The following is a 20,531-nucleotide window of genomic DNA, read 5'->3' on the forward strand; positions in this document are numbered from 1 at the left end:
TGTTTTGCAGAAAGCTCAGTGTCAGAACAGGAAATGGAGTGTATAAGGTGGCACAGGGGATGAATAACAAGCCGTACTGACGGGAAATCTTCGGTTTTATGTGCCTTGATAAATGCCATGCCCGCTATGTATTTCCAGTTTAATTGAATTTTGATGGCTGTATGACTGTGTTTCTGTGGCCTCTCACCAGGGTCGTGTCGCAGGGTCTCTCTCTTTTTCTCTCTCTCTCTTTCTCTCTCTCTCTCTCTCTCAGCTAAAGGTAGAAAGCGAAGTAATTCTGTGGGTTTTCTTTTCTGTAGATAACGCGTAAAGTAGGTGGTTTGTGGTGAACTGGTAGATCGAGGTGAATTTGTTCAGCATAACTGGAACTAAATTGATTCAGACCTCTATATTAAGCACCCTTGTGCGCCGTTGTGCATCAAATGAAAAGCAAATCTGACTTGCATATTTTATATTGCGTATAAATTATATATACACTGTAAAAAAACAAAAAAAGAAACTTAAAATAATTTGTTACTTTTTGCCTTAATTTTAAGTTGAATCAATTCAAATATCTAAGATGTCACTTAGTGCAACTTAACATTTTAAGTTGACTAAACTTTTTGAGTTGACTGAATTTAAAAAGGCAGCAAGCTAACAATTATTTTAGGTTGATTCAACAAATAGTTTTTTTTACAGTGTAGTCCCACCCTCTTTGAAATATCATTGGTCCAAAATCTCCACATAACTAAACATTTAACATGAAATACATTCTGATTGGCTGTGATTGTGTCATGATAAAGCAAGTTTTTTTTTTGGTTAATGAACAAATTAACCACATGTACAAATACAAAATGTTTTTAGAAAAGGTTTTTATCTAAAATATGAAACTTGAAACCTTTATATTATAATGAATTATAAAATATTTAAATGCATCAATTGTGCCTTGTAATGCACTTTATAATGCATTGTATGATCTCATGAATAATTATAACTAGTTGTAATACACTATAATGCGTATCTATTCATTATTGCACCTTTAGAAAATATAATGCATTAAACACATGCCAAACAACCATTTTCAGATGTAAAAAGGTATCCGCAAATATTATAATTTTAACTTTGGTTACAATTGTTTATGAAAAGATGTAATATTTTGTATTTAATTATTGAATTTATATATAATGTGTTATAAAAAATGTATATAAATATTATGCTTCTCATACATTTTTTTTTTTTTTTTACATTTTTTCGGTTTAATTTAATTGCATTTTTGTTTTTGTTTTTCTGAGCAAAAAATACTCACTCAAAAGACTCACTAAAATGTTATTCAGTGTAACAATCTTGTCAGGCATATTTACAACAAAAATCAATTTATGACATATTAAAAGACAAATTACTTTCACCCCAAATACTAATTAGTTGTAATTCTACATTTTATAAAATATGCCACTATCCTAGGTTTTGCCCATTTGTCATTAAGTCATTTTTAATGATTTAAAACACAATAAAATTACACTGAATGACAATGTATTATTATTTCAACCAAATTTTGACATTTTATTCTCCAAAAACGTATTTGCAACCTTAAAAGTAGACACATTACTTACATTTAATGTGCTTTCTATGTACATTTTTTGACCCATATACAATATTATATATTGTAAAGGTTTATATAAAGTTTCTTTTTTTAAAAAAGTGAATGTGTAATATTCAGGACACAATCTAGGACAAGAATTATACGTTTGAATTTTTCCCCACAATTACAAGTACGAAAACAAGACAAAAACTTGAGTTTCTTTCTTTTATTTGAATTGCTCTTTAATCTTCTGTGCAGCTGTGGAGCCTGCTTTTGATATGGAGTGTCAGAGGAAATAGAATCTGAGGCTTTTAATGTGCATTTCATGTCCGTTTTTGATGAATCTGTTTATCGGCTCTGTAATGAACAGCAGGTATGGTTGGTTAGTCAAATTATTGAGCATTATTAACCTTGGATGAAATTCACAAAGCACGGAAAAAACTGATGTAACATGCAAGAAAATTACAGCTGGGGATAAAAGGTTCGATAATGATTACGATCTCAATACCACCCGGGTGAGCGGCCAGAATGCATATATATGTTTAAGGCCTTTAACTGGCTTTTAAAAGAGGGAGGCTTTTTAAAATGGTTAGGAGGGCCTGAATGTGAACTCAAGTGGTTTATGGATCACTTCGCTTTTACTATTTTTCCAAGAGCGGAGATATTAAAGTTGCATGACGACTCTTTGCTCTCTCTCTTTAACAATGGCAGTGATGGAATTAACGGCGCTCCCGTTTGGCTTTCGGGGGTCGAGCCCGGAGGCTGGCGTGAGGGGGTTGCCGTGGGGACGGCATGACCGTTGCAAACCTGCGGCACGATGAAAAATGGCGTTGGGATTTAGTCGAGGCCACTTGGGGGTCAAAGACGGAGTACGTGAGGGAAGGGCGACAGAGGGCAGCCGGGGGCAAAAGCAGCGGGGGTAATAGAACGGCGTGGGGCTGGTCAGGTGGAACTCTGCTCCTCAGACTCCTGTAATTACAAACCATACATTTCACTTTGGGCCGTGACAACGTCTCCCCCAGTCCCAAATGAAGATGGGGGGTTATTAATGGTGGAAATTAAGGCTCCCTGAACACTGCACCACACTTCCTGTTTTAACCCCAACATATATGTTTCACCTCACCTGCTGTCTCTGGCCCCACCCCCTTAGATGCTTCATGACCATATATGGTCGTCAGGCCTGCCATTGGTCAGATAAACTGGTAGCCCCACCCCAAACTCACAATGGATCAGTCAAATCAAACACAGCACTGCTTCAGTGGTGTTTGGAAATAACACTAGCTGAATTCGAACTTTGGTCACCTTTAGCACCACTGTGCAATAGATCCACAGATGTGTGCAAATGTGTGGATCTAGTGAAGGACGAAGCCACGGTGCAGTATTTGACACATGTGTTCCTGAAATTTTGAGCTGTGGTGCTAAACTATCCACAAATGTGTGCATTCCCCGTCAGGCCATGTCTTTTGGTGTTCTCTAATTCATTAGGATCTACACTGTAAAAAAACACAATTTGTTGGGTCAACTTAAAATTTTAGGGCAGTGGGTTAACAAAGTCAACTTGAAATGTTAAATTGTAGATATTTGAGTTGGCTGAACTAAAAATGTGGTTTGTTAAACTTAAAAGCTGTTTAAAAAAAAACAGTGGAATCAACTTAAATATCTAAGTTGTCACTTAGTAAAACGTTTTTTGAGTTGACTAAACTTAAACTTAAAGGCAGCAGGGTAACAGATTATTTTAAGTTGATTCAAAAAATTGTTTTTTACAGTGTAGTATAGGTTGAAGCCACGGTGCAGTATTTGGCACACGTGTTCTCGAATTTTCAGCTGTGATGCTTATGTGGATGATTCAGGTTTAAGTTCAGCCTGCAACATTACCCTTTTCCGTTTCCCTGTCACTTGATGTGCTCTTTTTTTGCAAACTTTGCCATCTGCATTGGTCAGCCGGATACATAATTGAGGGCCATTTTAGAAACAAAAGCATTATATTGAAATGAAAGAAAGAAATTACAATAATTTTCGCTTCATGAGGTGGATTCGAACTTGGATGCCTACTTTAGCACCATTGCACAATATATCCACAAACGTGTGCATTCCCCGCCAGGCCATGTCTTTTGGTGTTCTTTAATTTATTAGGATCTACACTGTAAAAAGCAAAAAAAAAAAACAAAAAAAAACACAATTTGTTGAGTCAACTTAAAAAAAAAATTGTCACCCCACTGCCCTAAAATATTAAGTTCAGTTGACTCAAAGTTTAGTCAACTTGAAATGTTAAGTTGTACTAAATAACAACTTAGATATTTGAGTTTACTAAACAAAAACTTGAAAGCTGTGTTTGTTACTCAAATATCTAAGTTGTCACTTAGTAAAACGTAACATTTCAAAGTTGACTAAACTATTTTTGAGTTGACTGAACTTAAACTTTTAAGGCAGCAAAGTAACAAATTATTAAAGGTTGATTCAGAAAATTGTTTTTACAGTGTAGTGTAGGTCGAAGCCACGGTGCAGTATTTGGTGCATGTGCTCCTGAAATTTTGAGCTATGGTGATTCAGGTTTGATTCCAGCCTGCAACATTTCCCTTTTCCATTTCCCTGTCACTTGATGTGCTCTTTTTGCAAGCTTTGCCATCTGCATTTGTCAGCCAGATACATCATTGAGGACCATTTTAGAAACAAAAGCATTATATTGAAATGAAAGAAAGAAAATACAATCATTTTCACCTCATAAGGTGGATTCGAACTTGGGACGCCTACTTCAGCACCATTGCGCAATATATCCACAAATGTGTGCATTCCCCGCTAGGCCATGTCTTTGGGTGTTCTCTAATTTATTAGGATCTAGTGCAGGATAAAGCCAGGGTGCAGTATTTGTTGCATGTGTTCCCGAACTTTGAGCTGTGATACTCATTTAAGCGATGCAGGTTCGAGTCCAGCCTGCAACATTTCCCTTTTCCATTTCCCCGTCACTTGATGTGCTCTTTTTGCAAGCTTTGCCAACTGCATTGGATAGCCGCATACATCATTGAGGGCCATTTTAGAAACATAAGCATTATATTAGAACGAAAGAAAGAAATTACAATAATTTTTTTGCTGAGGTTTAATCAACTTGAAATGTTAAGTTGTATAAAGTGACAACTTAGATATTTGAGTTGACTAAATTAAAAATTTGGTTTGTTAAACTTGAAAGCTGTGTTTGTTACTCATATCGAAGTTGTAACTTAGTAAAACATAACATTTCAAGTTGACAACTTTTTTTGATGTTGACTGATTCAGCAAATAGTTTTTTACAGTGTAGTGTAGGTCGAAGCCACGGTGCAGTATTTGGCACATGTGTTCCTGAACTTTTGAGCTGTGGTGCTCATGTGGACGATCCAGGTTCGAGTCCAGCATGCAACATTTCCCTTCTTCAATTTCCCTGTCACTTTATGTGCTCTTATTGCAAGCTTCGTTATCTGCATTGGATAGCCGCATACATCATTGAGGGCCATTTTAGAAACATAAGCATCATATGACAATTTTTGCTAAATTTTTTATAACAGTTACTTGTCTGAAATGAGACATCCTTGAAGACGTGTGGGTGACAAATGCGGCCTCTGAAAGGCACAGACTTCAAAATAAGACGTAGCTACTCTTTCCAACATTTTTTTTTGTCCTCTCATTGGCAGATAAACTGTTAGTCCCACCCATATTCTTAAATTTATTGAGCCAGAAACGGTCAGATCTATCTACCAAACAGAGCAGTGCTTTGATGGCGCCATAGTGTTTCTGTAAGAAGAGGTGATGGGAAATAACATGAACTTGGGATGCCTACTTTAGCACCACTGCGCAATATATCCACAAATGTGTACATTCCCTGCCAGGCCATGTCTTTTGGTGTTCTTAAATTTATTAGGCTCTACACTGTAAAAAACGAAAAATCACAATTTGTTGAGTCAACTTTAAAAAAATTGTTACCACTGCCCTAATATATTAAATTCAGTCAACTCAAAAGTTGAGTCAATATATTATTATTATTATTTTTTTTTAAATATGTGTTGCTTATATTATATAAAAACTATAATCCATTTAGCTACATATTGTATTGTTAAGTGCTGAGGAGACACTATATTCTATATACTTTTTATTAATAGAATCTAGTGCAGGACAGAGCAATGGTGCAGTGGTTGGCCAATGTGGTCCAGAAATATTGTGCTGTGTTGCTCATGTGGACGATTCAGGTTCGATTCTGACCTGCAACCTTTCATAATCTCACTCTTTTCCTCTTTTTTTTTCCTCTTTCCACTGTCATTTGATGTCTGTTGTTCACTGTAAATTTGTCTAATAAAGCAGAGTAAGCCGTAAAACAGCAATGCTTCTCTCACGTAAAGTTAGCCGAATTAACAAATGCACCTTTTTTTTTAAAAATATGCTTTTTTGCTAATATTATATAAAAAATCTAATCCATTTAGCCACATATTGCATTAAGTGCTGAGGAGACACTATATTCTAGATACTTTATATTACTAGAATCTAGTGTAGGACAGAGCAATGGTACAGTGGTTGGCCAATGTGTTCCTGAAATATTGTGCTATGGTGCTCATGTGGACGATTCAGGTTTGATTCTGACCTGCAACATTTGCACATACCACTTTCTCACACTTTTTTTCTGTTCACAACAATTTGATGTACATTCTCCACTGTAAATCTGTCTAATAAAGCAGAATAAGCCATAAAACAGCAATGCTTCTCTGACATACAGTTAGCCAAATAAACAAATGCACACTTTTTTTTTTTGTAAAAAAATATGCGTTGTTGCTATTATTATATAAAAATATCATCCACTTAGCAGCATATTGGCTGCAGTACAATGGTGCAGTGGTTGGCCAATGTGCTCCTGAAATGTTGAGCTGTGGTGCTCATGTGGACAATTCGGGTTCGATTCTGGCCTGCAACACTTCACAATCTCACTTCTTTCATCTTTTTCTCTTTCCACAGCAATGTGGTGTCTGTTCTTCACTATAAATATGTCTAATAAAGCACTGTAAGCCATTAAACGCCAATGTTTCTCCGGATTAACAAATGCACACTTATTTTTTAAATGTGCGTTATTGCTATTATTATATATATAAAATATAATCCATTTAGCTACATATTGCATTGTTAAATTCTGAGGAGATAATATATTTTAGCTACTAGAATCTAGTGCAGGATAGAGCAATGGTGCAGTGGTTGGCAAAAGCGTTTCTGAAATATTGTGCTGCGCTGCTCATTTGGACGATTCAGGTTCGATTCTGGCCTGCAACACGTCACAGTTTCACTTTTTCCATCTTTTTCTTTTTTCACAGCAATTCGGTGTCTGTTCTTGACTATAAATCTGTCTAACAAAGCACAGTAAGTCATAAAACAGCAATGTTTCTCTGAAGTACAGAGAAATGGTGCAGTGGCTGGCCAATGTGTTCCTGAAATATTGAGCTGTGATGCTCATTAGGATCATTCAGGTTCGATTCTGGCCTGCAACTTTTTTCCAATCCCATTTTCTCCCTTTTTTTTTTCTTTGTCCACAGCAATTTAATGTCTGTTTTTTTTTTTTACTGTAAATCTTTTAATAAAACAGAGAAGGCCATAACACAGCAATGCACAAATGCACACTTTTTAATACGTTTAATATGTTGTTATTATGTAAAAAGTATTTTCTTATAATCCATTACATAATAATATTTATATAGCCATATATTACATTATTAAATGCTGTGGAGATAGTATATTCTAGATACTAATGCAGGGCAAATCAATAGTGTAGTGGTGGCTAATGTGTTTCTGAAATTAGGATATGATGCTCATGGACATTTCAGGTTCAATTCTGACCGGCAACGTTGGCACATACCACTTTCTCACTCTTTTTTTTTTTTTTTTCTGTTCACAACAATCTGATGGCCATTCTCCACTGTAAATCTGTCTAATAAAGCACGAAACATGTAAAGCAACAATGGAGGATATTAGTCCGAGTGATGAAAAAGAAAATCAACGAGAATCGTGTTGTCAAATCAGAGCGTTAATCTGTCAGCTCTTTGTGTTTATCTTGGATTATTGCCCCATCCTTCGCTCTAAAATGCGCATGTCCACTAGAGACCAGGATGTGACCTGCAGAAGAACTTAGCAAAACAATAAAACCATCAACTGACCCAGAGGTCACCTCTGGAACATCCCGTCTTCGTGGCATCCACACAATGCGTTATACGCCGAAGCTTGATCCTTAGGGTTAGTGGCTTTGTTCAGAATGCACAAGTTCAAATGCACTGATCATATAACTGACAGACAGCCGTCTTTTTCTTTTTTCAAATGCTAATTTAGCTGGATTTCTCCCCCAACGGGTCTCTCTGTCTCTCTTTGACGAGCAAGCGGAGTCATTACGTCCAAATTAATGTCAAGCCCCTCTTATTTTCCATAAATAATACATGGCGGGTCGCTGTTGTCGTTAAACATGTTCTAATTTGTTCTCCATTACAAAAAACAACAGTGTTGATTAATTCACACTTCAAGCTGAACAACCACCACGATTTTTACAAGGTGACTGCGAGTTGCTCTTTTGATCACCGCTAATGCGACACTTTTTTTTCATTAATACGACGATGAAAGTGCAGAGCTTAATTGTCATATTATGGATTCGCTAGTAAATCGCTATTTTGTTTGGCGGTTTGCTGGCAGGAAAAGCGTTTAAATTCTCCCGTCTCTTGTTTGTATTTTGGTGTCTGTTTCTCGGGAAGGAAGCCCCTTGTGCAGATACACACCCGGCGTTCTCCATTACTCCTAATAAGGTGTCATAAAATTGAATTCCATGCTTGGTTTGTCAGAGAGGAGTTCTTATCCTACTCCAATTTTGAGTTTTAATGGGTAATACTCCTTAGCTCTCTCCTCACAATTAGGCCTCCTAGTTACCTTTTAATGAAAATCAGATTAAAACATAATCTAATTAAAGTTCATTTTAATCCACGCTATCGTCCCGACTGTCTGTGGCTCGGAATCACGCCGGCGCACTGTCAAACTCGGTTAGTTTGCATAGAAGAGGAAGGCCAGACTATCAATCAAGGGTTTTTACATATGTATGTGTGTTGGGAAACTCGTATGAAGTGCATTTCCAACCCTGGTCCTTCTCTCTTTTTTCTTTAATTTCCTGGGTGAATCTCATGAACACATGCCTAGGTCACATTGTACAAAAAAAATAAAAAAATAAAATAAATTAAACCCTTTTTTTTAATAACATTAAGATTTTTGTTAATGCAATAGTTACGCAAATTTCTACCTTCTCCAAATTACTGTAAAGCTTCCATATTTTTGTTCTTTGTTCTTTTTATATAAATGAACAAATAAATAATTAATAAAATGCATGCAAATACAGTTGAAATCTGCAAAATGTTAATTATTTGACCAAAATGAGAGGGATCATACAAAATGCATGTTATTTTTTATTTAGTACGGACCTGAATCATATATTTTACATAAAAGATGTTTACATATGTGACCCTGGACCACAAAACCAGTCATAAGGTTAAATTTTACAAATCTGAGATATATACATCATATATATAAGCTCAATAAATAAGCTTTCTATTGATGTATGGTTTGTTAGGATAGGACAATATTTGGCCGAGATACATCTATTGGAAAATCTGGAATATAAGGGTGCAAAAAAAGTTCTCCAAATTAAGTTCTTAGCAATGCATATTACTGATCAAAAATTACATTTTGATAGGTTTACAGTAGGAATTTTACAAAAAATCTTAATGTAACATGATCTTTACTTAATTTCCTAATGATTTTTGACATAAAGGAAAAATCAATAATTTTGACCCATACAATGTATTTTTGGATATTGCTACAAATATAACCCAGCGACTTAAGACTGGTTTTGTGGTCCAGGGTCACATATAGTCCACAAGAGACAAAAATAGTTGAAGTTATAAAAAAATGATCCTGTTCAAAAGTTTTCATACACTTGATTCTTAATACTTAATACTGACTGTTACCTGAATGATCCACAACTGGTTTTTTTTGTTTGTTTAGTGATAGTTGCTCATGAGTCCCTTGTTTGTCCTGAACAGTTATGTTTTACAGTTATATATTACATAATATTTTTATTTCTGTAAAAGCACACATCAAATTTAGCAAAGAAAAAAAATTTTTATGCCTAATCTTCTCAAATAATCAGAGATCTGCAGTAATAATTACTATAATATATGTAGAAAATGGTTTATGTATGTATGTACATTACCAGTCAAAAGTTTTTGAACAGTAAGAATTATTATTTTTTTTTTAAATAAGTCCAAAAACAGTAATATTGTAATGTTTTCAGTATTTAAAAGAACTGTTTTGAATATATTTTAAAATGTAATTTATTCCTGTGATCAAAGCTGAATTTTCAGCATCATTACTCCGGTCTTCAGTGTCACATGATCCTTCAGAAATCATTCTAAGATGCTGATTTGCTGTTCAAGAAACATTTTATATTATTATTATTATTATCAATATTTAAAACGGTACTTTTTCAGGTTTCTTTGATGAATTGAAGGATCCAAAGATCAGCATTTATCTGAAATAAAAAGCTTTTGTAACATTATACATTATACCATTCAAAAGCTTTGAGTCAGTATTTTTTGGGGGCAAGAAATTATGAAAATTAATACTTTTATGTTGCAAGGATGCTTTAAATTGATCAAATATGATCTTTTGACAAAATATATCTGTTTCAGATAAATGCTGTTCTAAAAATTCTATTCATCAAAGAAACCTGAAAACATTCTACTCAGCTGTTTTCAACATAATCATAATAATAATAAATGTTTTTTGAGCAGCAAATCAGAATATTTGAATGATTTCTGAAGGATCATGTGACTGGAGTAATGATGCTAAAAGTTCAGTTTTGAAATCATAAATTACATTTCAATATATATTCAAATAGAAAACAGTTATTTTAAATAGTACAAATATTTAAAAATGTTTTTTTTTTTCTGTACTTTGGATCAAATGCAGGCTTGCACTGCAAAAAATGTGTTTGTTACTTAGATTTTTTTTTGTCTCATTTCCAGCCAAAATATCTAAAAATTCTTAAATCAAGAAGGATTTTCTATACGAGTTAAAAAAAAAAAAAAAAAAACTAGTCAAAATTAAGTGCATTTTTGCTTGTAACAAGCAAAATAATCTGCCAATGGGGTGAGAAAAATCTTGTTTTCTGTTTGAAATAAGACTTTGCTTAACCCATTGGCAGATTATTTTGCCTGTTTTATGCAAAAACTCACTTAATTTTAACTAATTTTTAAAATAATTTTTTACTCTTCTAAAATCCTTCTTGATTTAAGCAATTTTAGATATTTCGGCTGGAAACAAGACAAAAAAAAATCTAAGTAACAAAAGCATTTTTTTCAGTGTGTGGTGAGCAGAAGAGAAAACAAAATCTTGCTGTTCAAAAACTTTTGCCTGGTAGTGTATATATGTATGCATGTCTGTCGGTCACAATGGGGGAAAAAAAATCTGGTCCTAATAATGCACTTCAAAAAATGCTTTTCTTACTTGTTTCCAGCCAAAATATCTAAAAATTCTTAAATCAAGAAAGATTTTCTAGACAAGTACTAATTATTGTCTTGTTTTCAGAAAAAAAAACAAGTCAAAATTAAGTGAGTTTTTCCTCAGAAAAAGATTAATAATCTGCCAATGGGGTAAGACAACAAATCTTATTTCAAACGGAAAACAAGATTATTTTTCTTACCGCATTAGCAGATTATTTAGCTTGTTTCAAGCAAAAACACACTTACTTTTGACTTGTTTTTTCTGAAAACAAGACAATAATTTTTCCTCGTCTAGAAAATCCTTATTGATTTAAGAACTTTTAGATATTTTGGCTGGAAACAAGAAATAAAAATCTAAGTAACAAAAGCATTTTTTTGCAGTGCAAGCCTGCATTTATTTGATCCAAAGTACAGAAAAAAGTACAATTTTAAAATATTTGTACTATTTAAAATAACCGTTTTCTATTTGAATATATATTCTGCCCTCCAAAGGCAAAGCACAGTAACTACACATTTGATCAAAATTGAGTTAAGGCTTAAAATGGACTTTGTGACAACTGTTTTGTCTTGTGGCCAAGTTTCCTGGTTCAATTTTGTCCTGTTTCAGAGAAATGAGAGTATCAACATGTTTGACTAACTGGCGTAAAAATTTTAAAGGCATTTATCTCACTTTCAGTTACTGCACTTTGCCTTTGGAGGGCAGCATTGAAGTGTAATTTATTCCTGTGATTTCAAAAATGAATTTTTAGCATCTTTACTCCGCTCACATGATCCTTCAGAACACAAGTAACAAAAGCATTTTTTTTGCAGTGTGATGAGCAGACGAGACTTTAAAAAACATAAAAAATCTTGCTGTTCAGAAACTTTTGACTGGTAGTGTATATATGTATGCATGTCTGTCGGTCACAATGGGGGAAAAAAAAAATCTGGTCCTAATAATGCACTTCAAAAAATGCTTTTCTTACTTGTTTCCAGCCAAAATATTTAAAAATTCTTAAATCAAGAAAGATTTTCTAGACAAGTACTAATTATTGTCTTGTTTTCAGAAAAAAACGAGTCAAAATTAAGTGAGTTTTTCCTCAGAAAAAGATTAATAATCTGCCAATGGGGTAAGACAAAAAAAAATCTTATTTCAAACGGAAAACAAGATTATTTTTCTTACCGCATTAGCAGATTATTTAGCTTGTTTCAAGCAAAAACACACTTACTTTTGACTTGTTTTTTTCTGAAAACAAGACAATAATTTTTCCTCGTCTAGAAAATCCTTATTGATTTAAGAACTTTTAGATATTTTGGCTGGAAACAAGAAAAAAAAAATCTAAGTAACAAAAGCATTTTTTTTTGCAGTGCAAGCCTGCATTTATTTGATCCAAAGTACAGAAAAAAGTACAATTTTAAAATATTTGTACTATTTAAAATAACCGTTTTCTATTTGAATATATATTCTGCCCTCCAAAGGCAAAGCGCAGTAACTACACATTTGGTCAAAATTGAGTTAAGGCTTAAAATGGACTTTGTGACAACTGTTTTGTCTTGTGGCAAAGTTTCCTGGTTCAATTTTGTCCCGTTTCAGAGAAATGAGAGTATCAACATGTTTGACTAACTGGCGTAAAAATTTTAAAGGCATTTATCTCACTTTCGGTTACTGCACTTTGCCTTTGGAGGGCAGCATTGAAGTGTAATTTATTCCTGTGATTTCAAAAATGAATTTTTAGCATCTTTACTCCGCTCACATGATCCTTCAGAACACAAGTAACAAAAGCATTTTTTTTGCAGTGTGATGAGCAGAAGAGACTTTAAAAAACATACAAAATCTTGCTGTTCAGAAACTTTTGACTGGCAGTGTATATATGTATGCATGTCTGTCGGTCACAATGGGGGGAAAAAATCTGGTTCTAATAATGGGCTTTTAAAGTAGGTGTTGTTGTCTTTATGCAAATTATGATTTTGTATTTCATCGTTTTAAATTTAGGGAGAAATATAAGGCAGAAATGATTGTTGGATCAGTTTTGTCTTTGAGAATGAATGGAGCAGGCCTCCCATCATGAGTGAACTTCAGGGAAAAAAGTGAAGTGAAAAAACCCTCTGACATGCGTGCAAGCGTCACTCACAATCAGTGACAGCTGTCAACTTTCATATCCACTGATCCCCATAATTCCCAGCATTGGAGAGGGTTCACAGAGCGACGGAGTCATGCCTCTCTGTTTGAGCCGTGTTGGCCTGTCAGATCTTTTCTGAGCCATGACAGTGTAATATGTTTTACAAGCAGAATGGCCAAGGGTTATTTCACAGTCAGAGAGAGCAAGCAGGCCAGCCAGTAAAGCGCCGCTGCACGGGGGAACAGCCACGCGGCGACGCAGCACATTTAGTCCACCTGCTGGCTGCTGCCACACTTAGACCGACGCTTGAGCTCCCGAGTGTCAAGGGAAAAGCGCAAAGGCCAATTTATTTCTGTCTTTGTGTCTGGTTTACATTATTAGGAGATTACGACAAAAGTACCTCGCGAAGAGAGAGAGCGCATCTCTTGGTGTTTTCAGCCAGTTTGCTGTAATTAAACTGTTTTTAATGAGCAGAAAGACGAACATGCGTCCGAGGATTATAGGTTAAAAAAAGACAGACAGGACAGCAGTTTCTTCACCCTGGACGCTGCAAATTTAGAGGCTTGACCTTTGTGTCCTTCGTATGATGGCAAAATAACCATTCGCCCCATTTGAAATTCCCTCTGATTTTTTTAACTTGATTATTAATGTCGGACCTGCAAACTTGAGCCATTGTTATGAACTTGAGGCTTTTTCTCGCCGTATCTATTCTGAGACACGTGTACCTTTATGACTGGTGCCCACTCCGGGTAATAAAGTGCTGATGCCAGCTTAAGAGAAACTTTAAACACACTTGGTGTAATCAAAGGCACAATGCAAAACGGCAGGTCAGCAAAACCAGCCAAAACAATACCCCAAGTCCCCCCTAAATATAACCTTTTTCGGTGAAGCAAATGTTTTGTGTTTCTGCCTTCCCGTGCCGTATATATATTTAGATCATTGTTTCTACCTTTCGGGTTTGACTGACCCATTTAGAGTGGCGATTCCGAAAATTAATTCGGGAAACTGATACGAGGCAACCATCAGAGCAATTTCTAAACGAGGCTAAAATATCTCTAACGCTCTGAGATGGGGCGTCTTATCACATTAGCTTTGAAGTGCTTTAAGATCTGGGGTTTTGCGAGGAAGTGGATGTATAAAAGACTTTAGTCTCCGTTTAATGATTTATTCTGTTATTTTTGTTACTTTTTCTGTATCAGTTTTCCAGTACAAAAAAAAAAAAAAAAAACATCAATTTACTTGAGAATCAAAATTGCACCAGACCTGTTTTTCTTTACCCTTATATTTTTTTCATTTAAAATATAAATGTAATATTTGGTGGGTCTTATGCTTTGAACAAGATAATGACAATTTGCTAATGAGGTGAGAAAACTAAACTTATTAAAAAAACAAAACTGTAATTTAAGTTATATTGGGCTGTCAGGATTCCTCAAGTAAATTCGAGTACTCTGTTTAAAAAAAAAAAAAAAAAAAAAAAAAAAAATCCTCGATTGCATTTTTTCCGTGTCAGGTAACCAGCAAAATACCGGAAGTGCCGATTTCCACGGATGAGAATCCACACAACGTGTTTTCATTTACATGTGTGGAGTGTCTTAAACTCTCTTTGCATGTTGTTGTAAGTTTGGGTTTAAAGGTTGTATCAGCAATTTCTAGCCTAAAACATAAAGTGTCAATTTCAGCTGACCTTTCTTCACGATCCGCTCGCTGCCTGCCCCATAAATTGTCTGTGAAAAAAACGCGTCTCTCTGGTCAGCCTAGGGTCCGAGATATGCCAAAAATACAATCGGCGCTATCAACTATTGCACAGATAAACAAACTGTGTTCCAACCAATCAGCGTCAGTGGTTTGGTGTTATTTATGGGGCAGGCAGCGAGCGGATCGTGAAGAAAGCTCAGCTGAAATTGACACTTTATGTTTTAGGCTAGAAATCGCTGATACAACCTTTAATATAACATTAATCTGGGAACGCCTTGTGCACCATTTCATCAGATTTGTAAGGTAAATCATTTATAAACCTACGCAAACACAGGAGAATACATCAATATCTTTCTCAATATGCTAACTGTTCATGATGATTTTCAAAATGAAAGTTTTATCCAATTACTCGATTAAGCATCAAAATAATCAACGCATTATGAGATTTTGATGATTAATTTGAGAACTCACAACAGTATGCAGAGATGGAGATAATCGTCGAAATAATCAACAGATAGTCGGCAGATTATTTTTTTTAAATTAAAGATTGAGTGTACATTTGAATTAAAAGTTGTTTAGTCAATATTAAACAAGAATTATATGGCGCAGTAAAGTCTAAAAACAATCGTCAGGCCGTTGGCGCCCTCTTCAGTCATTAGTTATAATGTGTTTTGTTTATAATACATAGTTTTAACAAAACTGTTAAAATACAATTTGATTACTTGCTTTTGATACTTTATCTGAACTAATTATTATTGCTTCATTGTCATTATGTATGTATTTTAGATCATTTTAAAGGCTATTGCTTGCTTAGGTCTATTTTTATTACCGCAAATTAATTATAATTATCCGATTACTCAGTTATTCGCCAGAATAATCGACAGAGAATAATCGTAATTGATAGCTGTAAAGTTATATAATCTTACGCAGTTTTGCTTTTCAAGTAAATTCATTTTACAATGGATATTTATGTTATGTTTCATCATGGATATTTCTTAACCCTCAAAGACCTGAGACAGCCACCGGCGGCTAAGAATAACTATTGTTCTTTAATGTTTAATAACTTTTGAACCGCCAATCCAATTTGAATGCTTTAAAAAGTCTCGTAATGTACAGAGTCTACTCTTTTCAGATTCTTTCATATCGCATTTGTCTCATTTGGATATTCAGAGGCTCCGTGGTGAGCGTGATTACGTCATCACATTTCCTCAGCACTGATTCGTCAGATGAAATCAATACGTTTCGGTCCTGTGAGCCAAACAGGGACGATTGTTGATGCTTAGTCCCACCCCTGTGCCCCGATTGGTTCAAACTGTCATCTATTCTACCAATAAACATAGGTTTTGGTCTTTTGAATGACAGCATTCTTTGAAAATGTACAGAAAAACTCACAACAGAGCCCTTTGACATAACACAAACCAAAAACAAGGATGAAACGGCAGTAGATATCGGATAAAGCACTGGATCTCCCTGTAAAATAGATTTCGAAGCAGACTACAGCCAGCAGAGCCATCTATTTGGTTGTTATATTATGTAACTAAATATTACGTAGTTTTTAAAGATTATTTGCCCTATTTTTTCGGTTGCACTTTGTATATTTCTCTCTCATTTTGTGTGAAGTTTGTGAATAATTTGGACTGTTTATTTTTTTGTTGTTGTTGTTGCACAAGACAATTTGTGCAATTTGTCTTGTGCTACTTTCTACACTGTTTGTGTTTATTGTTTGGATTAAGAATATATTTATCTGAAAAAGTAAATAATTTTTACTGTGTTTTGCTATTATATAACACTGTTTCTGCTATGACTTTACTCCTGAAACGTTTTTGGACAGATCTATATTGTCAATAAACTAAATGGGCCTGTTTTTCACCTGTAATAATTGGCCTTGGGGAATGTCATATACAGACAGAATTTTATATGGAAGTGTAAAACACCTAAATACAAATTGATAAAGAAAAAAATCCAAACTTCAGGAGTTTTTGTTTGAGTACACAGTAAAAAACACCCAATTGTTGGTAGCGTCTTTTTGCTAAAATTCTGGAAATTCACTAATTTTTGGAGAAAACAAATGGAAAATTGTAATTTTAAATTAGCTAGACTTAGGCCCGGTTTCACAGACAGGGCTTCGACTAAGCCAGGATTAGCAGATAGTTCAATTAGGATATTTAAGTAATTTTTATAAACATGCTTAGATAAAAAAACATTACTGGTGTGCATCTTGAGACAAAACAAAGACACAGATATATTTTAAGATCAGTCAGTGCAAGTTTCTTTCAGTTCAAACAGCTCAGACTTACATTTTAGTCTAGGACTAGGCTTAAGCCTTGTCTGTGAAACCGGGCCATAAAGTTCAAGTTCTTATGTTTATAATGGTATATGACAAATGATGTTGACTGCTAGAATAGGTCTGAAAAAACAAAGAAATATACAGGTGCCTCAGGTGCCCCAAAAATGTTCTAGGTCTTTAAGGGTTAAACTGGAAAAAGATAAATGCAGATTTCTAAAAATATTTCAGCATTGTAAATTTTCTGTCGTAGAGGTTCCTCAGGGTCTTGTCCTGGGTCCGGTTTTATTTTCTTATCATTACTGAAGCTATTGGAGTTTCTTCGCTTTCATTTGATCATTTTATCACTTGAAAATGGACTTGATTGAGTATCTTCTATAAGAGCCTTTGGCTTTCTGTCTGTTGGAGAATGAACTCAAGATATAGGAGCCATCCACCCTTTGCTCGGATTCAGCTGCTGCAAATAACAGCAAGAGCGCTGTGAAGTTATCAGAGTCAAGTGACTTATCTCAATCATTTTATTTCTCTCTTCCACAATCCCTTGTCTACCCACCCACACCCTATCTGCAGGTTTTGAGACGGCCAGATCTTTCGCTCTTCATGGTGCTCATGTGATCATAGCGTGCAGGAACCAAAGTCGTGCCAATAAAGCAGTGAGCATGATCACGGACGAATGGGTGAGTAAGAACGAACACACACACACACACACACACACACACACACACACACACACACACACACACACACACACTCTCACACTCTCTCTCTCTCTCTCTCTCTCTCTCTCTCTCTCTCTCTCTCTCTCTCTCTCTCTCTGACTGCTTCTGCAGTGGGACGTCATCCCGTGTGTGACCTTTACATTTCATAATTCACGTTTTGTGTAGCTGGCATCCCTGCCTTCTCATGAGTCACACAATTAGGTGGAGCTTTGAGTCATTAGCGCTCTTCCAAAACCTAGTGAGCTGCTTCACTGTCCACCTCCTACATAGTCAGCTGCCTTCTAAGGCAGCATCCTAACTGACGTCTAACCTCATATTACCTGATCTGAAATGTTAGCAACTCCTTGCATTTCACACAAATAACACTGCACGAAAATAGTGCACTGGACTAACAATAGATTCTGGTATTGTTGGTACGTTAACACTGTGAAACTGTAAACGCTGAGCAAAATAGTTCATTTTTATTTTTTTTAATTTTATTTTTAGTCATAGTTTTGGTAAAAAAGTCCTTTAAATGTAGTTAATATTTTGTCATGTTGTTCATTAATTTAGTCCATTTTACTCTAATGTAATAAAGTTACAACTTATTTTAGACTTTAGACTTTTAGCATTGCATTATTTTATCTATGCATTATTTAAAACAGTCCTACTCTTTCTAGTCCCCCCCCCCTCAAAGTAAAACAATATTTTGTGCATATGTTTTTCTCATGTTTGCCAGCAGTGTGTTTTAATTAGGGCTGTCAAATGATTAATCGTGATTAATCACTTCCAAAATAAAAGTTTGTTTATATAATAAATGTGAGTAGTGAGTATATTAATTATGTATATATAAATACATACACGTACATTTATATATTATAATAGTTATTATATTGTAATAGTTGTCTATTTATATTTATATTTAATTCTATATACATATAACCTCTTTATAGTTACATATAACATTTTGAATCAAATATATATGCATGCAAGTGTGTGTATTTTTATATACATAATAAATTTACACAGTACTCACACATATATTATGTAAAAACAAACTTATTTTGGATGTGATTAATCACGATTAATCATTTGACAGCCCCAGTTTTAATTAAATTTTAATTAATCTTGGATTAGTTTTTTTCACTAAGCTTGTTGCAGTGCGTTTTTGGGAGTGTATTTTTGCTTTTCTTTTTGAAATGTTTAACTGCAGTTCATAATGCAGTGCAAGTTTATTTTGCATCTGCTTTGCTGCATTGGATACTACAGCGGATATTAGTGCCAACTACTGTCATGATAAAACAACAATTTGTAGATATTCTTGCTTAAAAAGGTCGCTTAAGTTAGTTAAAATCCCAGCATATTTGTCGCTAACTGATAAATATTCCCATTTTATGGTGCAAACTTTAGATCAGAGTAGGGGTGGGCGATATGGCAAAAATATATCATGATTTTTTTTCAGAAATAGCATGATTCATGATTTTATCACGATTCTTTGTCATGTTTGTTTTACTATTTTACAAGTTGTCTGAGCAGTACAGCCAAACTAATTTCCCTATTTTAAAACCAAAACCTTACAAGGTAACAAAATAAAAAGAATGGCAGATAATTAGGCCAAAGTGGGCGAAGATAAAACTCTTTGTCATTATTTTATCTTTGTTATTAAAAATAAGAACAAAGATGGGCCACATGATGCAAATACACATAATATACAAATAAAACAAACCGTGCTTTAATTTTCAGGTACAGTAGGTGTATTTAGCAGTATCATTCAAGAAATTTAATTAAAAAATATAACAATAAAACATTATATACACTATATACATACATTTTACATTGACTCTTATTAAAGCAACTGTATTAAAGTTCTTCAGTCAAGAGCAGTGAGTGATTTTTTCCTTTGTGTTTTGTTTTATTGGCGTATTATCACCCAAAAATGACTATTCTGACATCATTTACTCACTCTCAAGTTTTTCATGTTGAACATAACACTTATTTTGAAGAATGTGGGTAACCAAACAGTTGCTGGTCCCCAGTTACTTCAATAGTATTTTATTTATTTTTTCCCACTGTCAAAGTCAGTAGGGATCAGCTTCTGTTATCCACATATCTTCTATTGTGTTCAGCACAAGGAAAAAATGAATAGAGATTTGGGACAACATGTGAGTGACAATTTTTGGGTGAACTGTCCCTTTAATCAATCGGCTTCATGTTTACTTCTGTCACTTTAAGAGCTGCACGCATCTAATATACAGGCGTGCATCTGTTTTTCTCTCAACTGTTTACTTTCACTGTAGACATAGCCAACTATTTTTATATGTAATCCTTAGTGTTTTTGCCAGTATTAGCGAATCAGATGCCAAAGATAGCTTAGTCCAGTAATCAGGCGCTGTTTGACATGCTTTTAGTGCGCAAGCTTTAGGTTTACGTGCTCATGTAGCGCATGACAAAACAGCGCAAACAAAATAACGTTATTAAACCGGCAAGGCTTTAAAGCACATGCAAATAACGTACTTTTGTGATTGCGTAAACGAATAAGTGCAGTCTCAAGTTTTTTGTCTAAATGGTTCCATAAAGAACCTTAAACATCTGAAGAACCTTTCTGTTTCACAAAAGGTTCTTTGTGGCGAAAGAAGGTTCTTCAGATTATAAAAAGGTAAG

The 20,531-nt window shown here is 34.6% G+C and overlaps 1 protein-coding gene across 1 annotated transcript in view; it reads left to right on the forward strand.

Moving 5' to 3' along the window:
• wwox (WW domain containing oxidoreductase) overlaps window positions 1-20,531 on the forward strand; it is a 338,662-nt gene that overhangs the window by 18,970 nt on the left and 299,161 nt on the right. The window contains exon 5 of the mRNA XM_073831374.1: window positions 17,743-17,849. Coding sequence (XP_073687475.1) covers window positions 17,743-17,849 — 107 coding nt within the window. The remainder of the gene's footprint in view (window positions 1-17,742; window positions 17,850-20,531) is intronic.

Source organism: Garra rufa, chromosome 25, assembly GCF_049309525.1.
Source record: "Garra rufa chromosome 25, GarRuf1.0, whole genome shotgun sequence".
NCBI lineage: Eukaryota > Metazoa > Chordata > Actinopteri > Cypriniformes > Cyprinidae > Garra > Garra rufa.